The 26,322-nt window shown below is 40.8% G+C and overlaps 1 protein-coding gene and 1 non-coding gene across 12 annotated transcripts in view; both read right to left on the reverse strand.

The window, feature by feature from the left end:
• The window catches only part of PXK (PX domain containing serine/threonine kinase like), a 115,031-nt gene that overhangs the window by 55,229 nt on the left and 33,480 nt on the right, over positions 1 to 26,322 (reverse strand). For 6 of the 11 annotated variants that reach the window (XM_066244579.1, XM_066244578.1, XM_066244569.1 and 3 more), the window contains exons 2-3: positions 14,486 to 14,536; positions 9,361 to 9,408 (exon numbers count right to left, since the gene is read on the reverse strand). In XM_066244579.1, the coding sequence (XP_066100676.1) occupies positions 9,361 to 9,408; positions 14,486 to 14,536 (99 nt within the window). Of the gene's footprint in view, positions 1 to 9,360; positions 9,409 to 14,485; positions 14,538 to 26,322 lie in introns of those variants that run through there. The other 5 variants (XM_066244571.1, XM_066244570.1, XM_066244576.1 and 2 more) reach the window with 2 other exon arrangements.
• LOC136314810 (U6 spliceosomal RNA) lies at positions 1,159 to 1,265 on the reverse strand. The gene has a single exon (XR_010727391.1). It is a non-coding gene; the product is annotated as a U6 spliceosomal RNA (small nuclear RNA).

The raw sequence follows: 26,322 nt of genomic DNA on the forward strand, positions 1-26,322 counted from the left end.
CTCCCGCATGCACCCCATGGGATCCTCCTGGCAAGCCCACTATGAAGTAATGCTCTGCCCATCTGGGGGCACTGCTTGGCAACTGAGCTATTTTAGTGCCTGAGGTGAGGCCATGGAGCCATCCTAAGTGAGTCTGGGGCCAACTTGCTTCATTAGAGCCATAGCTGTAGGAGAGAAAGGGGAAGAGAGAAAGAGAGAGGGGGAGGGGTAGAGAAGCAGATGGGCACTTCTCCTGTGTGCCCTGACCAAGAATCAAGCCCGGGACTTCCACATGCTGGGCTGATGCTCCACCGATGAGCAAACTAGCCAGGGCCCTGACTGCTTTTTAAATATACTTTCAACTCCTGATTGTAGCTCAGCCTCACCCCACATTGGAGGCACCTGTAATGTCAATTACTAAAACTTTTTGAGGTTGTGTGGTGTAAATTGGACCTAAGGGGTTATCCACTCCGCATGTCAGAATTCTGCCTTCTCATATCTGCTTAATTGGTTAGCTCTCATCCACTGGATTTTCAGCTTCAGATGTTTTCTTGTAGTTTTATCTTCTCCTGTTTGTCCTTGAGAGAGAGAGAGAGAGAGAGAGAGAAAGAGAGAGAGAGAGAGAGAGAGCACACAACTTACTATTTAAGAGAGGCTTTGAGAGGAAGGAAAAATAAATGCAGGAGGTTCAAGGTACTATCACTTTCCAGATCATTTAAAACTTCAAAGTCTATTTTTCAAACTTAAAAAATAAAGCGTCAGAGTAATTTACTGAGTAAAATTACTTTCAAAGAGTCCTGCTGTTCTATACTTGTGCTTAGATTAGGGCAGTCCAAGTGGCATGTGTATTGATTGAGAGAAAGGTCTAAAGAGAAAGCCATCTTGAATTTAGACAAGGCCATAACCTAAACCACCCATGTGGGCAAACCTAACTTAGCCAGTTCCACTCTGTATTTTTCAAACAACAATGAAGACCTTGAACTTGATATTGGACAAGATAAAAAGGCTGGCTGACAATTCTAAATTGCCTATTTCTCCAACTATGAAAATATGTTGGAGAACATTTTGAGTGAATTTTGTAACATGGCATAATTCACTGCCACATAAGACAAACATTTCAGGTTGTTTTCCTCATTTGTACAATTAGGGTTTATCTAACAGCAGTTTCTTTCTTCCTATTTTAATATGGAATACTTCTCGAACCCGTGTGTCATCTTTGCACAGGAGCCATGCTAATCTTCTCTGTATCATTCCAATGACAGTGTATGTGCTGCCAAAATGACCACTAATAGCAGTTTCTTCAGTAGTTAAATAAAAATCATACTTATGAAAAAAAGCACATCACTCAGCCAGTATATATGTAAGCCAATTCCTTCACTATTACTTTTCTGTTAAGTAGCATTAAGTAATGGAGGGTAATCAAAGGTAATACATTACTGAAAACACAACTGTTTTTAAAACTCTCTTATTAAGCTGCAGAATACAACCTCGTTTGTGTGCACTCACTGAGGAGATATATATATATACCATAAATGTCTAAAAAGACCCATACAACCTGCTTGAGAATAGCTACCTCTGGGAGTAGGTTGGTCAATTAGTTTTATTTCTACACTATGAAATGTTTACATTGCTCAATTACTACTTTTTTTTCGATGAAAAAAAAAAAAGAAAACCCTTTTTGCTTATCACACATCATATATACAGCAAAGATCGTTTTAAATGCCATTAACCAATACCAGCACTTCTGCCTGCACTACCTGCCCAACAGCACACCCAGCAGAATCCCACATCTCTCCAAATGGACAGTTACGTTCAATAGCATCAGACTTGAACCTCAGTAGAGCCATTTTTCATTCATGGTGGGGAAGTAAGAATGAATTTGATAAGGTATCTGTTTGTGGCCTCCAAGCTTCAACCAATCTATTTTTTCAAGCTTCATTTCACTTTAGGAAAACGTATTAAACTGCCCTGACATACCATCAGCTCTTCCAAATCACCAGTGAAACAGAGTTCTTTGCCAGCAGCTGCGATCATAATGTTTCTGCTATGTCAGTCTGCTGGACACATTGGAGGTATTTTCCTCCCCTAGTTTAAGATTTCACAATAAATATTCCTAAAAGTAAGTACTAAAACAATGCAATGTGTGTGTTATTTTAAAATCTTGTCTTAAAAAAGATTAGCATTCGAGACTTTTTTTCCTTTTAGCTTTCTCCTAGAATATCTAAAATGCTTACCAATCTCATAATTTAGAACTTCGATGACTAATTAGAAGGGAGGGAAAGAGAATAGTAGCACACTGAGTGATAAAGTCACTAAGCCAGTGATTTCCTAGAAACCTCCACATTGATGGCTTGCAGCCATGACACCTCATTATCCCATTTTCCATAGCTTTCCTATTTAACGTGCCCTATGTATTCCCTTCTTGAGTTCCTTGTATAAGGAAAAGAGAACAAGAAAGCCAGCAGAAAAGTCCCCCAAAGTTCCATTCATAACACCTGCAGAGTGACAATGCAAATGAGAGGTAATTGCTAAAATGGGGTCTAAAGCCCCAAATCTGTCCCATGCTAGCCTAGTAGAAGCCTCTAAATTATATGATGATTTAATCACAGTTTCAAGAAAACTAGCTTTTGTCTAGAGCGGTGTTTCCCAACGTGGGCCCACGCCCCACAGGGGGGCAATTCGATAGTTAAGGGGGGCAATTTGAAAATGGACTCGACACGACTTTAACTCTTTCGCCCCGGGCCATTTAAATGCAATGCTAGATATCGGTGCCAAATTTAACAAAAAATGCAATTCTTAAATAATTGCGGTAAATAAATATTAAGTATAATTTCGTTTGACGAGACCAAATAATCAACTGGGTGATTGTCGTCGTCAAGTAAACTTCGTCCTGGGTTCACCGCGGAGCGTGCCATCTGCCGCGGGGAACCCCGGACGTTTTAAAAACTCCCTAAACAATGCAGTTATTCTCACCTAATTGGCCCATCGCAACTTCTGTAGTGTTTCACATCATTCAGTTGGTGTTAATTTGAAATAAGTGTCAGTCAAAACTGTTGTAAAAGCTCATTGATTTAATAAATATACATATATATATTGTATAGATATAATTGGTAAGTGTTTGATTTTATTTTTATCAATATTAAACTCTTTATTAAGTACTTCTTGCATCGGGGCTAGAAAGCACTAATATTTTATAAATATTATTGGGGCTATAATAGTGCATGCACGACAATTTTAATTTTAGAAGCATAACTTTCCAGAAAATTTTGTCAAGTGGAAAAAATATAGATACCTTTTGATTTGTGGTGGTAGTGTAGTAAATGTGTTATATACATTTAAATAAATATGAATTTTTAGTATACGTTTACTCTATGTCACATTGAATATATTTTAACACATACTTTAATATTAGTTTTTAATTGATCTTATTTTTACTTCTTATAGCCCATAGTAAAATGAGTGGTGTAAGCAAGAAAAAAACTCATCAATATTCGGAGGAATATTTAAAATTTGGGTTCATACCCGCTGTTCACGATGAGCGGATTCCTTTTTGTCTTTTATGCCAGCAATGCTTGACCAACGAATCAATGAAACGAGGTCATCTTGAGGCGCATTTGAAGGCGAAACATAGTGCTCATATTAATTCAGATTTGAGTTACTTTAAAACTTTAAAGAAAAAATTTGGAAAAAGAACATTAAAGTCTCTATTTACTGCTCATACTTCAACTAATAATCGTGTTCTTGAGGCTAGTTATCAAATTTCTTTATTCATCGCTAAAACTGGAGAAAATCACACTATAGGAGAGAATTTAATAAAACCATCAATATCTGCATTTCTTAAAACGGTTCTTGAAAAAGATGACAAAGATGTAAAAGCTATGCCACTCAGTGACAATTCTGTTAGCAGAATAGACGAAATGAGTGAGGATATTGAAAAACAACTTATTGAAAAGCTGAAAACAAGAAAATTCCCCTTGCAAATGAATGAATCAACTTTGAGAGACAGTGAGGCAGTATTGATAACTTACGTAAGATATATTGATAAAGGACATTTTGCTGAAGAAATGTTGCTCTGTAAAAGATTAGAAAGCACCACTACCTCCAAAGATATATATAATAAGCTAAAAAACTACTTAGATGTCAATGGTATACCAATGAAAAATATAACATCTTGTGCTGCAGATGGTGTTCCCAATATGATGGGCAAGAAAAATGGCTGCTTAAAATTGATGAAAGATGCGAATCCAGAAATGATTCTTGTGCATCATGTTATTCATAGGGAAAACTTGGTAGCTAAAAACATCTCGCCTGTTCTGAATGAAGTATTACATACAGTAATAAAGTGTGTTAATGCTATTAAAGCTAGTGCCAAATGTGAGCGTCTTTTCAAGCTATTTTGTGAAGAACAAAATGAAGACCATGTGAGACTTTTACTTCATACTGAAGTAAGATGGCTATCTAAAGGAAACTGTTTGAAAAGATTTATGGAACTGTTTGATACTCTTAGTGATTTTTTAAGCGACAAACCTGAAATGAAGTATCTGTTAACAATAGATGGTAAAGCATTTGTGAGTTATTTAGCCGATATCTTTGAAAAACTAAATGTATTAAATAAGCAACTTCAAGGAATAAATAAAACTCTTGTCGATGCAAAAGCAAAGATATTTGGTTTCATTACCAATATTGAGTTATGTCAGAAACATATTAACAACAAAAACTTTAAACAGTTTCATTGGCTCCAAAAATGTGAAGTAACTGATACCGCTTTACTTGTTATTGTCAACCATTTGAATATTCTATCGGCGGATTTAAAAGACAGATTTTCTGATTTAAAACAAATTGATTTCCCAACATGGATGATGCAGCCAATGTTAGTGGATTTGTCTGATATATCAAATATGCAGTATCAAGAAGAACTCGCAGAATTGCAAAATGATGAGTCAGTTAAAGCTTTATTTAATATCAAAGGAGCGATGGCATGGCTTTGTGAGGAAACAGAAATCAAATACCCAAATTCAACCAAATGTGCAAGAAAACTATTGCTACCATTTCCATCTTCATTTTTAGCTGAATGTGGATTTAGTGCTGTAAATGATTTACTGGTAAAAAAAAGAAATCGGCTGGATATAACACAACGTGGAGACTTGAGACTAAAGCTAACCAAATTGGAACCTAATATAAAATCTCTGTGCAGCAAGCATCAAGTGCAAGGATCACACTAAATTAGAATAATAAATTAATATAGAAAAATCTGTATTAACATTATTTGGAATTTAAATTTCTGTTTTTCATTATATGTTTTGAAATTTTACTTACTGTGTTTTGTTAACAATTTCATAGTGATTTCTTCCTAGAACCTATCATTTATGTTTATTAAGTGAACAAATCAATTTTTTAATGTTAAAAATTATGTATGTTACATAGGGGGGGACATAAAAATTTTAGAAAGGTTAAGGTGGGGCATGGCACAAAAAAGGTCTGGAAACACTGGTCTAGAGGAAAAACCTTCAAACTCCAAATCTGTTAGATCTTAACAATCCACACACTGCCTCCAACTATATTCCAGAGAGTATTATAGGGAGTTCTAAACTCTCAACAGAGCCTTGATTTGTCCCAATTTCCCTCTCGGTGTACAATAGTCTTCTCCTATGTCAACAATGGACAGTAAAATTCAAGTAACAAAACTTTTGTGCTACAACAGACCTAAGAAGTCATCTGATTCCACCCTTCGGTTCAGATGGGTAAAGTGAGGACGGAGAGAGGAAATACCTAACCCAAAGTGATAAGGGGCAAAGCCTGGGTTTCATCCCATTTGTGTAGGTTCCCTACCCAGTTCCTTCATTTCAACTCCTGCTTCCTTCTGATTCCCTGTTGTATGCTATCTCCCTTGATAAGCAATTTTCACCCATTTTCATCTCATGGCACACATAAACTCATTGCTAAAATTCTGTGGACACCAAAAAATATACATATTTTTGCTGATCTAACAAAAAATAGGTAAAATTTTGATTCCTTCACACCAGATGGCTATTGTTGTATTACCTGTTGTCATTTTTTTTATTTGAAAATCTAAGGGAAATGAGGTCAGTGCCCGACTAAAGTCAGATATTGCATGTTTCAAAAATTCTTACGGCACACTGGTTGAAAATCACTGCCTGAGATGATCACTAATTTGATGTTGCCTGCACTGTAAAAGAAGGTGGTGGTCCTTCTTCATTATTATCATAAAACATGCTATCAAAGTGGGGAAAGTACAGCTTTTTTCTGTTTTTTCTTTTTATATACTTTACATGTGCTTGTTTGTAGAAAACTTGGGAGAGTACCAAACAGTATAAAGAACCAGAAATAACAAAACCCACAATCCTACCACCTGGGTTCACCATTGTTAATGTTTTGGTATACATCCTTCCAATCTTTTCTTTTAAACTTTTCGTATATTATATTGCATGTAGAATTTTATATCCTGTTTGTTTTTTCTCACTCAGGTACTTTTCCTATTGAACTCAAGAAAACTGCAATATATTATATTTCTCTTTCTTCAGCAGGAACTCATTATCTGTCAGGGAGGTAATCAGACACTGAAAATCATGGTCACAGTTTTAGTCTGTGGTTTTGGAATACTTTGGGACTGTTTTCTAGAGGCTCTTTATAAATTATTTTGTTGCCAAAAAGCTGTATGTAGGCCCTGGCCGGTTGGCTCAGTGGCAGAGCGACGGCCTGGCGTGCGGGGGACCCGGGTTTGATTCCCGGCCAGGGCACATAGGAGAAGCGCCCATTTGCTTCTCCACCCCCCCCCTCCTTCCTCTCTGTCTCTCTCTTCCCCTCCCGCAGCCAAGGCTGCATTGGAGCAAAGATGGCCCGGGCGCTGGGGATGGCTCCTTGGCCTCTGCCCCAGGCGTTAGAGTGGCTCTGGTCACGGCAGAGTGACGCCCCGGAGGGGCAGAGCATTGCCCCCTGGTGGGCAGAGCATCGCCCCTGGTGGGCGTGCCGGGTGGATCCCGGTCGGGCGCATGCGGGAGTCTGTCTGACTGTCTCTCCCCATTTCCAGCTTCAGGAAAAAAAAAAAAAAAAAGGCTGTATGTACTTTCTTCTGTTTATTTATTTGGATCCAGAAATACCTCCCACTTGAAATGATGTCTGGCCATGCCCTGCCCAACACAAGCCAATATCAATACACATGAATATTTGCATTTGAAATAAGATGCACGTTGGAAGTAACCATTTAAAAAGAGAAAATTACACTGAAGCAAAAAATTAAAACCTATATATTAAAAAGGCCATAATTAAATAGTCACAGAACTTCACCTTATATCTCTAAAGCAAGAACAAATAAGAAATAAAACCTTCCTCCCCACTGCCATTCTTAGGGGCTGAGCCTAGGCAACCTCAATTTGAGAAATAGTTCTCTCACATTCTTACTCAGCCCTGGCTGAATAACATTGTACTAAGATGACTCCCCTTCCTTAAAACTGGGTAAAGTTTCGGCCTGACCTGTGGTGGCGCAGTAGATAAAGCGTCGACCTGGAAATGCTGAGGTCGCCGGTTCAAAACCCTGGGCTTGCCTGGTCAAGGCACATATGGGAGTTGATGCTTCCAGCTCCTCCCCCCTTCTCTCTCTCTGTCTCTCCTCTCTCTTTCTCTCTCTCTCTCTCTCGCTCTGTCTCTCCCTCTCCTCTCTAAAATGAATAAAAAAATTTTAAAAAAACTGGGCAAAGTTTCACTCATAATAAAGGTTAAAACACATAGTAAGTTCGATGTTAACTCTCAAATGCTGACGCCACTATGGAAATGCCATGTGGAAAAGACTGGGAGCGGTTGCAGAGAATATCCAGGGCTGGAATGAACTCCACATTGGTGCCTTATCTACAATGTCATCACAGGACCATAGTGTCTCTGAGTAAAGAATATGCTATGGTCCTGGTTGGTTAGCTTAGTTGGTTAAGGCATCATCCCAATACGCCAAGGTTGTAGATTTGATCCCCAGTCATGGCACATACAAGAATCAACCAATGAATGCATAAATAAGTGGAACAGCAAATTGATGTTTCTCTCTTTCTCTTTTCCTCTCTTCTTCTCTCTCTAAAATCAATAAAAACAAACAAAAATGCTGTGCCAAATGCATGACCATATGACAATTACATAAAGGTTTGCATATACTTAGGCCAGCACTATCATAAGGAAAATAAGACAATCATGCTTTTAGCAGTGCTGTAAATAATGTTAAAATGTGGATTTTACAAATGTTCTTCTCCAAAGTACAATCAATAAAACATGGCCTTTTGATGGAAAGGAAGCGTTATGCTCCCTCCCAGCCAGCAGTCCTCCTGTCCTTTTCAAACAGGCTCAGAGCTCACTCAGACTAAGTGACGATGACTAGCTCACCAATGAAGGGAGCAGTCCTTCACCACCCAGCTGAGCTGGTAAGAAGGCAAGTGCTATGGCTCAGGTTTAAAGGTTTTGTATAACCAATCAGATCTGATTTATGATACCAGCCCAATGGTCTTCAGTAATCCAGGGCACCTGAAGACCAATCTGCCAAGAAAAGACACAGGGGTATTGCCAGCATTTCCTATAGGACTAACAGTCCTCGAGGACCCTTCTATCATAACCAGCACTGGCTGTGTTTCCAGAGAAAGACTTTGCAACTCATTCTTCTTTCCATTATGGCCACAAAGTTCGGAACATTTAAATAAAAGGAATTTAAAAATAGATATTTAAGAGGAAAAGTTACTGTATTTTAAGGCTTTATAAACCCTCCCCACACTCTTATAAACCTTTCCCACACTGTTATTAACCTTTCCCACACCTATTTTGCTTATTTTACCACAAAAATAATTAAAATAATAAATATATAAAAATACCTTTGTACCGCAAAATCCCGTGATATAGCGAAAAATCCACAATACAAAATTAGATATATACAATTAAAAAATCCATGATACAGTGAGACCGCAAAAAGTGAACCACGATATGACGAGGGATGACTGTGTAACAAAAAAGTCTCTAGTTAGTGCTGAATGTTGATTTGCAATGCTGACTACGCAGCCTAGTTTAGTGGACAGAGTCTGAGAGAGTTCCAGCTCCATCTCAGGGAACAACGCTAGCAATCCAATTAATCATTTCTAATCTGAAAAAGGAGCTAATACACATCCTATGATTGTTGTTAAGGACGCAGTATGGCACAAAGGTATGCAGTTGCAGGGTCACTATTATAAATCACATGTTTGTTCCCAAAAGTTTATTTTTAGAGCCACACATAATCTGTTCCCTTTACCAGGGAAATTTGCTAATTTCTTGTTCTCATTATTGCCATTTTCAACTGTTTTCTAAGACACATTGTTTTCTAAGCAATGTACATCACCAGTGTTTTAAAATATTTACCTGCAAGCTGTTGTTCAGCAAATCAAAGTCACTATATCTCCTAACAATCTGTAAGAGACAAGACAGTGGTGTTTTAATTCAGGAAAGACTATCTCTTCCCATTTCCTTATTTAATATTTTTGGCATTCTAGAGCCAAGGCACTTGCACTAAGGATAACAGGGCTTATACCTGGTCCTTATCTTGCTTAGTTTAACAGGCCCAGAAAACAGACCGAGCAGTGTACCAGAGCTGGCTGGGCTATCGGAAACTGGTTCATGCCAGCCAGACTCACAGGACGCCAACAGCTAAGAGAAAGAGATAATGTATTTCTTTTTTTTCTTGTTAACCAGGCATCTGGAAAAATGACTTAATAATTTACCAAAAAAGAGAAAGTTTTACTGAACATGAAGTCAAAGTAAAAGGAAGTGGACAGTTTTGAGGCCACTTCATCCTTGACTGGATAAAACTTCCCCAGATGAGACCCTACCACTCTGGGACTGGTCCACACCTGCAGGCAGAGCGGATACCTCGCTCTGATTCTCGTTCCCCTTTTGGCAGACAGTCCACCTTCACTATCTGTACATTCTTCCTTAGTTATGCGGATGCCAATGATGAGGCCGTTGACACACTCTACTAGCTCATCCGGCTTTGGGCAAGGAAATTATTTTACTTTTTAATAGTTTGACTTGAACAATTATTAATAATTATCAAATGTTAACAAGCAGAAAAATTACCTGGAGATCACCCAGGGTCTCACCACAGAAAATTTTTTTTTTTTTAACGCACAATATTTTTATATTCAATTATCTCTTTTAGGTAAATATATTTCTGCATCTAAAGTATCTAAATTTTTTTCATTACTCCATATCATTCATCATATGCCATTACTTATAGACATTATACCTAAACCTAGAATTTCTGAAGTGTAACAATGAAAGAGAATTGTTCTAATGTGTCTCCACTTCAGCTGCACAAGCATTTCCTTGTTTTTTAAAAAGCCGTTTATTGAATTTATCGGGGTGACATTGGTTAATAAAGTTATCTAGGTTTCAGGTATACGATTCTATAATATAATACATCATCTGTATATTGTATTATTTGTTCATCACCCCAAATGATCATCTAATTCAGTAGGTCTAGGGTGGGACCCAAAAGTGTACATTTTTGTTACTTATCTCCTGGGATTCTAATGAATCTAGAAAACTGTATCAAGGGTTGATTTTTCTTGTAGGATACTACTCTTGGCCCCACTTGTCAAACATACATCCAAAAGTTTTTGTGTTTTTTTATTCAGTGAGAAGAGAGGATGCAGAGACAGACTCCTGTATGTGCCTGAACCAGGATCTACCCAGCAAGCCCACTAGGGGGTGATGCTGTGCCCATCTGGAGCATTGTTCTGTTGCTCAGCAACCAAGCTCTTCTTAGTGCCTGAACCAGAGGCCATGGAGCCATCCTAAGCACCCAGGGCCAACTCACTCCAATCAAGCCATGGCTGCAGAAGGGGAAGAGAGAAAGAAAGAGAAGAAAAGAGAGAGAGAAGAGGGGGAGAGGTTGAGAAGCAGATGGTCACTTCTGTGTGCCCTGACCAAATATCAAACCCAGGACCTCCACACTTTGGGCTGACACTCTACAGCTGAGCCAACCAGCCAGGGCCCAAAAGTTATATATAATGCTGTACCTAATAAGTGCAAAGGAGCAAAGATGGCACAGTGGTTAACCGTGTAGAATATGTGAATTTCAACCCTGTTCTATCACTAATTTGAGTGGAACCTTGGACTAGTTACTTACCTCTTGAATGTAAAATGGGGCTAATACTACCACAAGAACTGTTTTTAAGGGGTTAAATGAATTAATGTGCTTGAACCAGTGTCTAACAATAAATGCTCAATAGATGTTAAATACTATAATTATTCAAACAGAAAGCAGTTTGAAAGTTCAGGTAAAGGAAAGACCAAGTATGGGCCACTGTGGTCAAAGACTGTTTGGGGTAAGAGGTATTTAAAAAAAAAGGAAAGAAAGAAAGAAACAGGCCAAAATGGAGTCATTTTTGCTAAGCTAGGTCACCAAACCAAAACTTAATAATTAACCTGGCAGTAAAATCTCAGACATTTCTCAAAGCAATATTTTTTCTGACATATGGCCTCGGGCAGGGAAACAAAAAAAATAAACAAATGGGATTATATAAAACTAAAAGTTTTTGCACAGCAAAGGAAACCATCAACAAAATGAAAAGACAACCCACTGAATGGGAAAACTTATTCACCAATGATACATCTGATAAAGAATTAATATCCAAAATATATAAAGGACTTATAAAATTCAACACCAAAAAAACAAAGAGTCCAATTAAAAAATGGGCAAAGAACCTGAACAGATACTTCTCCAAAGAGGACATACAGATGGCTACTAGACATGAAAAGATGCTCAACATCACTAGAGAGAAATGCAAATCAAAACCACAATAAGATATCACACTCACACATGATGTCAGAATGGCTATCATCATTAAATCAACAAACAAGTATTAAGTGAGGATGTGGAAGAAAAGGGAGAAAAGGGAACCCCTGTGCACTGTTGGTGGCAATGCAGATTAGTACAGCCACTGTGTAAAGTAGTATGGAGTTTCTTTAAAAAAATTAAAAATAGAACTGCTTTATGACCCAGCATCCACTTCTGAGGATATAGACTAAAAAACCCAAAACAAGGCCCTGGCTGGTTGGCCCAGCGGTAGAGCCTCGGCCCAGTGTGTGAAAGTCCTGGGTTCAATTCCCGGTCAGGACACACAGGAGAAGCGCCCATCTGCTTTTCCACACTTCCCTCTCTCCTTCCTCTCTATTTCTCTCTTCCCCTCCTGCAATCAAGGCTCCACTGGAGCAAAGTTGGCTCGGGCTCTGAGGATAGCTCCATGGTCTCTGCCTCAGGTGCTAGAATGGCTCCGGCTGCAACAGAGCAACACCCCAGATGGGCAGAGCATCACCCCCTGGTGGGCATGCCAGGTGGATCCTGGTCGGGTACATGCAGGAGTCTGTCTGACTGCCTCCCCGCTTCTCACTTTGGAAAAATAAAAAAATTTTAAAAAAGAAACCCAAAATACTAATTCAAAAGAATATATGCATCCCCCTGAAGCATTATTTACAATAGCCAAGATTTGGAATCAGTCCAAGTGCCCATCAGTAGATGAGTGGATAAAAAAACTGTGGTACATTTACACAATGGAATACTACTCAACCATAAAAAAGAAGAAAATCTTACCCTTTGCGACAGCATGCATGGACCTGGAGAGCATTATGCTCAGTGAAATAAGCCAGTCAGAGAAACACAAGTACCATATGATTTCACTCATATGCAGAATCTAATGAACAAAGTAAACAAACATAATAGAAACAGACTCACAGATAGGCAACAGACTGACAACTGCAGAGGGGAAGGGGGTGGCTGGGCTGAGCGGAAAAGGTGAAGGGATTAAGCAAAAACAAAACAAAACAAACAAAACGCATAGACACAGACTAGTATGGTAATTACCAGAGGGGAAGGAAGTGGGAAGAGATAGAAGAGGGATAAATGGGGATGGAAAGAGACTTGACTTGGGGTGGTGAACACACCATACAGTATACAGATGATGTGTTACAGAATTGTACATCTGAAGCCTATATAATTTTATTAACCAATGTCACCCCAATATATTCAATTTAAAAAAATAACCTAATTATCATTTGAGCCTCTCCCAGGAGTGGCATTTTAAACCAGTATGGAATTGCCTGATAAACATTAGTGAGGTAACCTGCCTGATAAGCCTCCCAGCCTTCCTCTAAGGCAGGGGTCCCCAAACTATGGCCCACGGGCCACATGCGGCCCCCTGAGGTCATTTATCCGGCCCCTGCCACACTTCTGGAAGGGGCACCTCTTTCATTGGTGGTCAGCATCCATATCCTGTGCTCCTGGAGTACTGTATGTAGCAGCGTCGCTCACGTACAGTACTATTTCCGGTGATACGGGATGCACGCATCACGGCTCCGGAAGCGCGTCATATCACTTGTTACGGCTAGCAGTGACAAATATGGAACCGGATATTGACCATCTCATTAGCCAAAAGCAGGCCCATGGTTCCCATTGAAATACTGGTCAGTTTGTTGATTTAAATTTACTTGTTCTTTATTTTAAATATTATATTTGTCCCCATTTTGTTTTTTTACTTTAAAATAAGATATATTCAGTGTGCATAGGGATTTGTTCATAGTTTTTTTTTTATAGTCTGGCCCTCCAACAGTCTTGAGGGACAGTGAACTGGCCCCCTGTGTAAAAAGTTTGGGGACCCCTGCTCTAGGGAAAGGTGTCTTTGCCTGAAATAATCTGCTCTTTTAACTTTTTAGTGCCACCTTCATTCTGCCTATAAAAACCTTCCTTTTTGTACAACTTATCAGGGCACCTCTAGTTGCTAGACAGGATGCTACTTCCTGATTCATGAATCGCTGAATAAAGCCAATTAGGTCTTTGAATTTACTTTGGCTGAATTGTGTTCTTTAACAGAAGTAAGGTTCAAGCTGGGCTGTGAAAGACAAGGAAATGGGAGAAGAAGGTAATTATAATTAATGAAACAGGAAAGAAATGGCCTCTAAACTGAATTCAGCCACCCTCTGCAAGTCAATTAGATGTACACAGGAAGCTGTTTCTCTCTGAGGCCACTACTGAGGAAAGCAGAGACCCACCTGTAGTCTTTGAGGGAACCAGCACTAGAATTGCTCATCAGTAAACTTGGGAGTCTATGAAATGCAGTGTCCAAACTGTATAACGTCCAGAGCACTGTGTCACCTTTCTACCTGGTGGACTACACTGTAACTTCCCCCATCCAAACCATGGCTGCAGGAGAGATGGTTAAAATTACTGGAAACAAAACAAGTAATTTGCCTATCTCACTCTGGGTCCAGCTAAAGAACAAAGTCCTAGATACTCTTCATGGTAATATCATACACAAATTAAACCAAATAACTGGGCATAGAAAAGCCTTTTATAATATACACCTTAAAGATTTATATCTAAAAGAAATATAATTTATATTAATCCATGTTCTTTTTCCAGATTTTTATATATTACACGTCAAACTTTTGTTTAAAATTTTAACTTTTATAATGACAAAAAAATGCTTACCTGCCAGCTGTTTTCTACTGAAATTCCTCTTTGCACCCGAATGATATATTCCTAAAAAAAGAGGGAAAAAATATCTTCAATTATAAAACACCCAAATCAGAAGATCAAAAATAAGTGAAAATATCAGACTTCACAGCAAAGAAAATTACTAGGACAGAGAGGGACATTACATAAAGATAAAAGACACCTGACCAGTGGTGGTGCAGTGAATAGAGCACCAATCGGGCCACTGAGGTCCCAAGTTTGAAACCCCGAGGTCCACGGCTTGAGTCTAGGATCATCAACATGATCCCATGGTTACTGGCTTGAGCCCAAGGTGGCTGACTTGAGCAGGGGGTCACTGACTCAGCTGGAACCCCCCCACTCAAGACAGGTATGAGAAACAATTAATGAACAACTAAACTGCTGCAACTCTTGAATTGATGCTTCTCATCTCTCTCCCTTCCTCTCTCACCCTTTCTCTCTCTCACACATGTGCACATGTCAAAAAAAAAAAAAAAAAAAGATAAAAGAGTAATCTACCAGCAAGTCAAAGCAGTCTTAAATGTGTATAGACCAAACAGCAGAAACACAAAATATGTGAAGTAAAAACTGATAGAACTGAAAAAAGAAATTGACAAATCCATGATTATAGTATTATAGTTGGAGACTTTAACATCCCTCTCTCAGCGGCTGATAGGACATCTAAACAGAAAACCAGTAAAAATAGAGTAACTCAACAATACCCTCAACCAACAGATTTACTTAGCATTTTAGAACACTCCATCCAACAACAGACTACACATTCTTTTCAGATGGCAAATAAGCACATGAAAAGATGTTACATTACTAATCATCAAGCAAATGCAAATTAAGACCACAATGAGATATTGCAATACATTTGTCAAAATGGCTGAAACAAACAAACAAAAAATGATAACACCAAATACTGGCTAAAACACAGAGAAATTGGATCACTCATAGATTGTGGGAATATATGAATAAAATAGCACAGCCACTCTGAAACACAGTTTGGCAGTTTCCTAAAAAATTAAACATGCAACTAGCATACAACCCAGCAATTGTATCCCTAGGCATTTATCTCAGAGAAATGAAAACTCAGGTTCATACAAAAACTTGTACACAAATGTTCATAGCAGCTTTTTTGTAAGAGTCCAAAAGTACAAATGAACCAGATGTCCTTTAACAGGTGAATGGTTAAACTTTGATACATCCATAACATGGAGTGCTACTCAGCAACAAAAAGGAATAAACTATTAATACATGCAACATCTTGAGAAGTATGCTGAGTGAAAAAGCCAATCCCAAAAGATTATATACTACAGATGGTCTCCAATTTATGTTTTTTCTTTCAACTTTACAATGGTGTGAAAGTGAATATTCAGTACAAATCCTCTTTCAAACTTCAAATTTTTATTTATCTTTTCTCAAGCTAGCAATATGCAGTATGATGCTCTCTCTGCGCTTTGATATGATGCTCTACCAATAGAGCCATCTGGCCAGGGCCGATACTTTCTCATGATGCTGCTTGGCAGCAGTGAGCTCCTAGTCAGCCCTGCGATCACCAGGGTAAATAATAGATTCTGTACAGTGTATTGCGTTGCCAGTGGTTTGTGGACATTGGGTTCTGAGCACCTTTAAGGTAGGCTAGGCTAAGTTATGATGTTCGGTAGGTTAGGTATATTGGATATATTTTCAATTTAGGATAGGTTTATCAGGACATAATCCCTCCATAAGTTGAGAAGCATCTGTATATGATTCCATTTATATAACATTCATAAAATGACAATATTATATATGGAAAACATTAATGTTTGCTAAGAGTTAAGGCTATGGGATAGTACAGTATACATGAGAGAGAAATGGGTGTGGCTATAGAAGTGTAACCATGAAGAAACTTCATTTCTTCATTTTTTTTTTAACAAAGAGAGAGAATCAGAGAGAGGAATAGATAGAGGAAGACAGACAGGAAGGGAGAGAGAAAAGAAGCATCAATTCTTCATTGTGAGGGCCCTGGCCAGTTGGCTCAGCGGTAGAGCGTTGGCCTAGCATGCGGAGGACCCGGGTTCGATTCCCGGCCAGGGCACACAGGAGAAGCGCCCATTTGCTTCTCCACCCCTCCGCCGCACTTTCCTCTCTGTCTCTCTCTTCCCCTCCCGCAGCCAAGGCTCCATTGGAGCAAAGATGGCCCGGGCGCTGGGGATGGCTCTGTGGCCTCTGCCTCAGGCGCTAGAGTGGCTCTGGTTGCAACATGGCGATGCCCAGGATGGGCAGAGCATCGCCCCCTGGTGGGCAGAGCGTCGCCCCTGGTGGGCGTGCTGGGTGGATCCCGGTCGGGCTCATGCGGGAGTCTGTCTGACTGTCTCGCCCTGTTTCCAGCTTCAGAAAAATGAAAAAAAAAAAAATTCTTCATTGTGGCACCTTACTTTTCCAATGTTGTTTTCTCATATGTGCCTTAATGGGGTTGGGGGTGGCTGCAGCAGAGCGAGTGACCCCTTGCTCAAGCCAGCGACCTTGGGCTCAAGCCAGAGACTATGGGGTCATGTCTATGATCTCATGCTTAAGCCAGTGGCCTCGCACTCAAGCCAGATGAGCCCATGCTCAAGCTGGCAACCTCGGGGTTTTGGACCTCGGGGTTTCAAACCAGGGTCCTCTGCATCCCAGTCTGACGTTTTATCCACTGAGCCACCACCTGGTCAGGCAAGAGAAATTTCATTTCTTTAATATGACCTTTCCTCCTTTCTTTCCTTTTGATTCAAACTGACCTCATCTAGCACCCTAACCCACCTGCCTCCTGACCATGAATGTCCACTACCTTAATCATTAAGCCCTCAGGACAACGAGGTTCTGGTCAGCATTAAATAATCTTAGGAACAAAGTCATGCATCTGTTGACCCCAGAGACACAGTTTCAGTCAAACTATAAATAACATCTCGGCCTCAGTTGTGTTTCAGCTCCAGGCCCAGAAAAGCAGCACAACCAGATGAAACAACACCACGGCTGACATCAGGACAGACGCACTGATCAATGGTCCCCTGACCCTCAACCCTAGCACCTACCAACCAGTAGAGACCAGGACTCAAACCACAACTCTGACCATGATTAATGATTTCTCCCTATAAAACATCCCCTGGAAGTCATCAGGGAGCCAGGTCTTTGAGCATTAGTACACCTGTGACTCTGGGTGAGCCACTTCCTAAAAATAAAGCTTTACTTTCTCTGCTACAAACTTCTGTATGTGTCTTATTGGGCTTTGATGCAACCAGGCAAACTGACCACTTTAGTCTGTAATAGAAAGGCAAAGTGAAGTGCTATGGTTTGAATGTTTATGTCCCCCATAATCTATATGTTAAAACACTAACTACCAAATATGATGATATTAATGGGTGGGGCCTTTGGGAGGTACTTAAGTAAAATCTCATAATGGGATCAGTGGGGGGTGTCCCTTGCCCCTTCCACCAAATGAGGATACTTTGAGAATGTGCCAGCTATAAAGAAGGAAAAGGATACTCACTAGAAGCTGATTATGCTGGAACCTTGATCATGAACTTCCAGCCTCCAGGCTGTGAGAAATAAATTTCTGTTGTGTATGAGCTACCCAGTTTATGGTATTGTTAAAGTAGCCTGAATGGACTAAGACATGAGGGACGCTTGATGGATGGTAAAAGGGATCAGTTTGACACCCCAAAATATGCTTCTTTTGGGACATTATTTTAGGCTGGGTAATTTTAAGAAAGAGAGGACAAGGGAGAAGCTCTGAAAAACTAAGTAGAAGTTACCCCTTTAAAAGGACATTCACGCCTCACCAGGCGGTGGCACAGTCGACAGAGCATCGGACTGGGATGCCGAGGACCCAGGTTCAAGACCTGGAGGTCGCCAGCTTGAGTGCGGGCTCATCTGGCTTGAGCAAAAAGCTCACCAGCTTGGACCCAGGGTCACTGGCTCGAGCAAGGGGTTACTCGGTCTGCAGAAGGCCGACAGTCAAGGCACATATGAGAAAGCAATCAGTGAACAACTAAGGTGTCGCAACGCGCAATGAAAAACTGATGATTGATGCTTCTTATCTCTCTCTGTCCCTATCTGTACCTCTCTCTGACTCTCTCTCTGTCCCTGTAAAAAAAAAAAAAAAAAGTAAAAGGATATTCACATTTGTAAGGGAAATCTACATTTGTTAAGAGTGTTTCCCTCACTGTACATCTGCTATACAGCCTGCCTTCACTATCAATAGAGAAGGCATGAGCTTCAATCTGTATAACAGCCCTAGTCTGGTAGATCAGTTAGTTAGAACAAGGTTATGGGTTTGGTCCCTGGTTAGGGCACATAGAAGAATCAACTAATGAATGCATAAGAGGAACGACAAATCGATGTTTCTCTATATCCCAACCTCTCTCTCTAAAGCCAATCAATAAAATATCTTTTAAAATCTGCATAACAATCTTACTCTTATTTACTAAGCTTTTCCTGTAACCACCTTCCACAACTTACTCCCCACCTTCAACATCTTCTTTTGTCTTTAGCTGAACGTGGTTTTTTATTTATTTATAAATTTGTATTTATTTTTTATTTATTCATTTTAGAGAAGAGAGGGAGAGACAGAGAGAGAGAGAGAAGAGACAGAGAGAGAGAAGGGGGGAGGAGGGGGAAGCATCAACTCCCATATGTGCCTTGACTAGGCAAACCCAGGGTTTTGAACCGGCGACCTCAGCATTTCCATGTCGATGCTTTATCCACTGCGCCACCACAGGTCAGGCATGAACGTGGTATTTAAGGTAATGGCTTCTGTTATTTTGATGAGTTACTACTCAGTTTTCCTGGTGTCCCAGGAAGTATATATGTTATTAAAACTTAAATCTGGCCTGACCAGGCAGTGGCGCAGTGGATAGAGCATTGGACTGAAATGCAGTGGACCCAGGTTCAAGGCCCTGAGGTCACTGGCTTGAGCACAGGCTCATCTGGCTTGGGTGCAGGCTCACCAGCTTGAGCATGGGGTTGCTGGCTTCAGCCCAAAGGTTGCTGGCTTAAGCAATAGGTCACTGGCTCTTCTGTAGCCCTCACCCCCCAGTCAAGGCACATATGAGAAAGCAATCAATGAACTAAGGAGCCACAATGAAGAGTTGATGCTTCTTACCTCTCTCTCTTCCTGTCTGTCTGTCCCTATCTGTCCTTCTCTCTGTCTCTGTCACATACACACACACACACACAAACCAACTTAAATTTGTTTTTCTCCTGCTACTGTGTCTCATGTCAATGTGATTATTAGGTCAGCCAAAAGAACCCTAAAGGGCCTGACCTGTGGTTGCGCAGTGGTTAGAGCAGGGGTTGGGAACCTATGGCTCGCGAGCCAGATGTGGCTCTTTTGATGGCTGCATCTGGCTCGCAGACAAATCTTTAATAAAAAAATAACATTAAAAATATAAAACATTCTCATGTATTACAATCCATTCGTTTCCTACCGCTCATGTTCATGGTTGTGGGTGGCTGGAGCCAATCACAGCTGTCCTCCAGGACACCACCAAATTTTTATTGGATAATGCATAACGTACATGGGATGTTGTGAGGTCAGGAAGTAAACTTCCCTCCTTTTAATCAAGTAGTCAGCTAGCTAATTGCAGAAACCCTTTTGACGAAGAAGATGGCTAAAAGGAAAAAAGATGAGGAGTATCATACTTTTCAGCAGGAATGGACAGAGGAATTCGCCTTTGTGGAGAGAGCAGGTTCTGCAGTGTGTCTAATATGCAATGATAAAATTGCATCGAGAAAACGGTCAAATATAAAGCGGCACTTTGACACACGCCATACTACATTTGCATCGAAATATCCAGCTGGGGACAGCAGGAAGAAAGCATGTCAAGAGCTACTGTGCAGAGTGCAAGCTAGTCAGCAGTAGCTCCGTGTTTGGACCCAACAAGGTGACTGGAATTCGGCTAGCTTTGCTGGTGCTTTAGCAATTGTGAGAAACGGAAAGCCATTCACAGATGGGGAGTATGCCAAAACATTCAGCCTGATGTTGCCAATAAACTTTTTGATGACTTTTTGGATAAAGACAAGATAATCAAACGAATAAAAGACATGCCTCTGTTGGCAAGAACTGTTCACGATCGTACCATCATGATGGCAAATCAAGTTGAGGCAACACAAGTGAGGGACATAAATGCAGCACCATTCTTTTCTCTCGCTTTGGATTAGTCAACAACATAAGCCATTTATCCCAGTTCAGCGTAATTGCTAGGTATGCTGTCGGTGATACACTACATAGGGAAAGTCTTGCTGTTTTGCTTATGAAAGAGACAAAAAGAGGGGAGGATTTATTCCAGTCTTTCACGAGTTTGCTAAAGAAAAGGTCTACCGATGGATAAACTTACTTCGGTGTGAACTGATGGTGCTTTGTGCATGGTGGGGAAAAACAGAGGATTCGTAGAACTTCTTCGTGAACACAAAAAGAGACCCATCCTAAGTTTTCACTGCATTCTACATCAGGAGGCGCTTTGTGCTCAGATGTGTGGTGAGCAGCTTGGTGAGGTGATGTCACCGGTCATTCAGGTGGTCAACTTTATTGTTGCTGTGGGTGGAGCGCAGAGCGCATTCCTAGCAGCTGTGGCTGATGCAATGCTGTGAGAATACTCCAGCTCCCAGAACCCTCCTGGGCATACCCAGGAAGGGAGCTTGCCCACTTTAAGGAAGTGACTTAGCATCAACCATGCAGCTCCCTGATCTTTTCAGCCATTGGCTATGAAGGACACGCTGTAACATCCTATTGGCTGAACCCATGTATATAAACTAGCTTACTTCCTGAATAAAGTGAATCTGCGTCACTGAACCTGGTCCCTGGAGCCGGGTCTTTGCGTCTCTGTCGTCGTCACCCCTGGCAGGACTTGTCCACAGTTGCCTGAGCTTTAAATGATAGCCAGTTTAAAACATTGCTGGATAAAGTTGGGAATAATTATCCTGGTCTGCTTCTGCACAGCAATGTGCGTTGGTTGTCAAGAGGGAAGGTGCTCAGCAATTTCACGGCTTGTCTGGGCAAAATCCGGACTTTTCTTGAAATGAAAAATGAGCATCCTGAGTTAGCTAACACTGAGTGGCTCCTGAAGTTCTACTATCTCATGGACATTACTGGACATCTGAACCAGCTCAATGTGAAAATGTAAGGCGTTGGAAATACAGTCTTATCCCTTCAACAGGCAGTGTTTGCATTTGAAAACAAGCTGAAACTCTTCATCACTGACATTGAAACAGGTCGTTTACTACACTTTGAAAAACTGGGAGAGTTTAGAAATGCATGCACAGCAAGTGACCCTGCTCTCCAGCAGCTAGTGGGCTTCACATCTAATCTCCAGCGGTCATTCAAAGCGCGCTTTGGAGAATTTCATGAGTGCACTCGTCTTCTTAAGTTCATCACCCATCCACAAGAGTGTGCAGTGGATAGCGCCAACCTGAGTTACATCCCCGGTGTCTCCGTCAGAGATTTTGAGCTACAAGCTGCTGACCTAAAGGCCTCAGACATATGGGTGAATAAGTTCAAGTCACTGAATGAAGATTTGTAAAGACTTGCATGACAGCAAGCAGAGTTGGCGAGCAAACACAAGTGGGGAGAAATGAAAAAACTTCAACCCGCAGACCAGCTGATTGTCCAAACTTGGAACACGCTTCCCATCATATACCACACACTGCAGCGTGTGAGTATTGCTGTACTGACAATGTTTGGCTCTACGTATGCATGTGAGCAGTCTTTCTCACATCTTAAGAACATTAAGACCAACCTACGATCACGTTTAACGGATGGAAGTCTCAACACCTGCATGAAGCTTAACCTCACCACATGTCAACCAGACTACAAAGCCATCAGCAAAACCAAGCAGCACCAGAAGTCACATTAATGGTAAGAAGTACTTTATTCATCATTGGTTAACAATAGCATAACAATGTTATTAAAAAGAATTCAGAGACTTATTGTACTTTAAAAGTGTTGGTATTAAATAAAATGTACACATTTACTTGTATTTAGTGTTAAACATATTGTATGGCTCTCACGGAATTACATTTTAGAATATGTGGCGTTCATGGCTCTCTCAGCCAAAAAGGTTCCCAACCCCTGGGTTAAAGCATCAACCTGGAATGATTAGGTTGCTAGTTCGAAAACCTGGGCCTGCCTGGTCAAGGCATAAATGAGAAGCAACTACTATGAATTGATGCTTCCTGCCTCTCTCTCCCTCTCTCCCCATTCTAAAAATCAGTAAAACAAAAACAAAAACAAACCCTTAAAGGGTACAGGAAAAGTTTTCCTCCCTGACAATGGAAATGTTCTGTATCTTGACTGTACTAATGTTAATGTGCTTGTTGTAGTAATATAATGTTATAGTAATTAAATATATAGAAATATAAAAAACAAAAATATAGAAGATATATAAAATTAAAATGTAATATTAAAAATAATTATTAAAATTAAATAAAGTTATGCTATCTGGATAGGAATTAATAAAGTGGGTGCAGATGTGATAAACAGACTCTGACTTTTAAGCAGGGCCCAGTTAGTGTGTGTGTGAAGTCAACCTTAGATAAGTGGCCTGGTGTCATACCTCTGTAATGTGATAAACAGACTCTGACTTTCCAGCAGGGCCCAGTTAGTGTGTGTGTGAAGTTACACATAGATAAGAAGTGGTTTAGTGTCATAACTTTGTAAGTTAATGTAAATAAGAACATCTTAAAAAGTGGTTTGATGTATACATTTCAGTAGATTAACATAAAAGGGTTCCCTGCGAGGAACTCCCAAAAAGGTGGTTTGAAGTGATAATCCTGTAGATTGACACCTGTTAGAAGTTGTTGGCCAGAAAAGGTACTAAAGCTGAGGGGCCCCTCTGCTGCAGTAGTCGCCCAGACTCCAATGTGAACGTGAGCTGTCTCCATGCCTCTCTGAGCTCTGACCAAAGACAGCCGAGAGGAGCACACCGATGGGGCCACCTTAAGCTGTACCCAGGCACGCCAAAAGTATTTGTGAGAAATAAATTGCCTGTGTGATTCTTGCAACTACTTTGTGTGTCGGTTGTGTCTTTCCTCCGGTGGCAGTTAGTGTCGGCATTTATCAATAGCATCCTCATAGCTGCCTCAAGAGTAGTCTCGAAGAGGCTGCCAGCCCTGCTGCTAAACAGGAGTGTCCCACTGCACAGGGAAGTTGAATCAGGGACACCTGATCATGTAGAGCTTGGGCTCTACTGGGACAGTGCTGATTGTGATAAAGTAATACAATTTTTAAAAATATTAGCATTGAAAGAAACTGGGTAATAGATACATGGAATCTCCCTGAATTATTTCTTACACTTACATGTGAATCTATAATTATCTCAAATAAAAAGTTTGACCTTAGGCATTCAAAAATAGGTGTGATAACAGTTAGAAGACTAAGATCCATGATATTTAGTGTTCAAATTTTATATTTTAAAGCCATGATTAAGAAAATAAAAAGATGGAATAGATATGCAATAATGGCATTTTCCAAAGAAACCATATCCTGAGACTACCTCAAACCTGCCTGATCATTAAACTGTTCTGTCCCTGGGGAACAGAGAGGAGAGGTTGTTAAAAATACACATTCTCAGGCCATCAGACTTGCTGAATCAGAATCTCTAGGATAAAAACCTAGGAATTGAAAGTTGTTTGTTTCTTTGTTTGTTTTATTTTAGAGAGAGAGTGACAGGAACATCGATCTGCTCTTCTATGTACCCCAACCAGGGACCAAACTAGCAACCTCTGTACTTCGGGACAAAGCTCTCACCAACTGAGCTATCTGACTAGGGCTCGGAATTAAAAGTTTTAATAGCCTCCCAGGTGATTCTTAATTAGGCAAGCAGGAAACATAGACCTAGTCCAGCGTTACACTTATATATATACACAGGAGTTAATGATGAAGGTGTAGTAGGCGGTTAGACAGATATGAGCAGAACTAAGACAACGAGCCAAGTCCAAAAGGTCATCAGGGTGGAAAGCCCCAGGTGTCTAGCAATGGGAAAAACTGGGAAAAAAATTACCTTGCTCCCAGTGTAACCTTTCCTCCCTGGCATGTCATTGGTCATGTGGTTTAGACCCTCTAATTTCATACCGCAGGTCATATGGTTTGGACTCTCCCCTGATCTTTCCTCCCCTGACAAGTTTTTTGTCATGCACGTTAGACCCTCTTAGAGAAGGAACGAAAAAGGAGGCACGAACAAAGAGGCCGCCGTAGAGTAGTCCTTTAGCAGTAAGCCCCCAGGACAATGAGGTTCTGACCTGCATCAAATATATCTAGGCCTCAGTTGTATTTCAGGTCCAGGCCCAGAAAAGCAGCAAGACCAGATAAGTGACACCACAGCTAACATCAAAACCAGGTGCATTAACTAACAGCCCCTTGCCCTGGTGCCAACCAATCAGTAGAGACTACAACCCTGAAAGGGCACTCCTACAAAACTAATGAATATTCTATTGGGATCTCCTTTTTTTTTTTTTTTTTTTTCATTTTCCTGAAGCTGGAAACAGGGAGAGACAGTCAGACAGACTCCCGCATGCGCCCGACCAGGATCCACCCGGCACGCCCACCATGGGGCGAGATGCTCTGCCCACCAGGGGGCGATGCTCTGCCCATCCTGGGCATCGCCATGTTGCGACCAGAGCCACTCTAGCGCCTGAGGCAGAGGCCACAGAGCCATCCCCAGCGCCCGGGCCAAGGCTCCGGGAAGGGAAGAGAGAGACAGAGAGGAAGGCGCAGCGGAGGGGTGGAGAAGCAAATGGGCGCTTCTCCTGTGTGCCCTGGCCGGGAATCGAACCCGGGTCCTCCGCACGCTAGGCCGACGCTCTACCGCTGAGCCAACCGGCCAGGGCCTTGGGATCTCCTTTGAGAAATGCAGATAAATGCCTCAAGACAAGGACCCAGTGCTGTCTCTCCATAAAGCTCCCCCACCCACCTCCACCGGTGCCTTTCACCACCTCCTTTCTCCAGCGGCATTTTCCTTGCCTCTCTTTCTCCTAAGCTCTAAAGGCCCTTCATTTGCCTCTGTAACTTGTTTCCTGAGCCCATTTCTTCAACCTCTGTGACTTTCTAAATAAACTTTCTCTTATAGTTTGAGTCTTGACTCTGAATTCTTCTTAGCCAGAACTCGAATACCAAGGTTGCCAAACCGAGCTCAAGTCTGACTCCACCAGGCTAATACCTGGTGCCATTTCACCGCCAACAAAAGTACTGTAGAGAGCAGGGGTCCCCAAACTACGGCCCACGGGCCACATGCGGCCCCCGCTGCACTTTGGAAGGGGCACCTCTTTCATTGGTGGTCAGTGAGAGGAGCATAGTTCCCATTGAAATACTGGTCAGTTTGTTGATTTAAATTTACTTGTTCTTTATTTTAAATATTGTATTTGTTCCTGTTTTGTTTTTTTACTTTAAAATAAGATATGTGCAGTGTGCATAGGGATTTGTTCATAGTTTTTTTTTTATAGTCCGGCCCTCCAACGGTCTGAGGGACAGTGAACTGGCCCCCTGTGTAAAAAGTTTGGGGACCCCTGGTATAGAGTAAATCATATAAAGAACATTAACATTTTCCCCTCAAATGCTCAGAATTGTTTTAATATCTTTGGATGGTATGACTTAGGCACTATTCATAGTCACTATCCAATAAATGCTTATCAACATAGTGCTCAACAAATCCTTTCCACTGAATTAATTCTAATTTAAATAGGTAATTTAGAAAATAAAGCCAAAAAAGCATTGTTAACCTGGTAATTGGATTTACAAATAGATCTTGTTACACAATCATCCCATTCTGCTTATTTAGCAAAATCCATATAAGCAGGAATTTCCACTCTGGAATATGTTA

The sequence above is a fragment of the Saccopteryx bilineata genome, chromosome 10 (genome assembly GCF_036850765.1).
Source record: "Saccopteryx bilineata isolate mSacBil1 chromosome 10, mSacBil1_pri_phased_curated, whole genome shotgun sequence".
NCBI lineage: Eukaryota > Metazoa > Chordata > Mammalia > Chiroptera > Emballonuridae > Saccopteryx > Saccopteryx bilineata.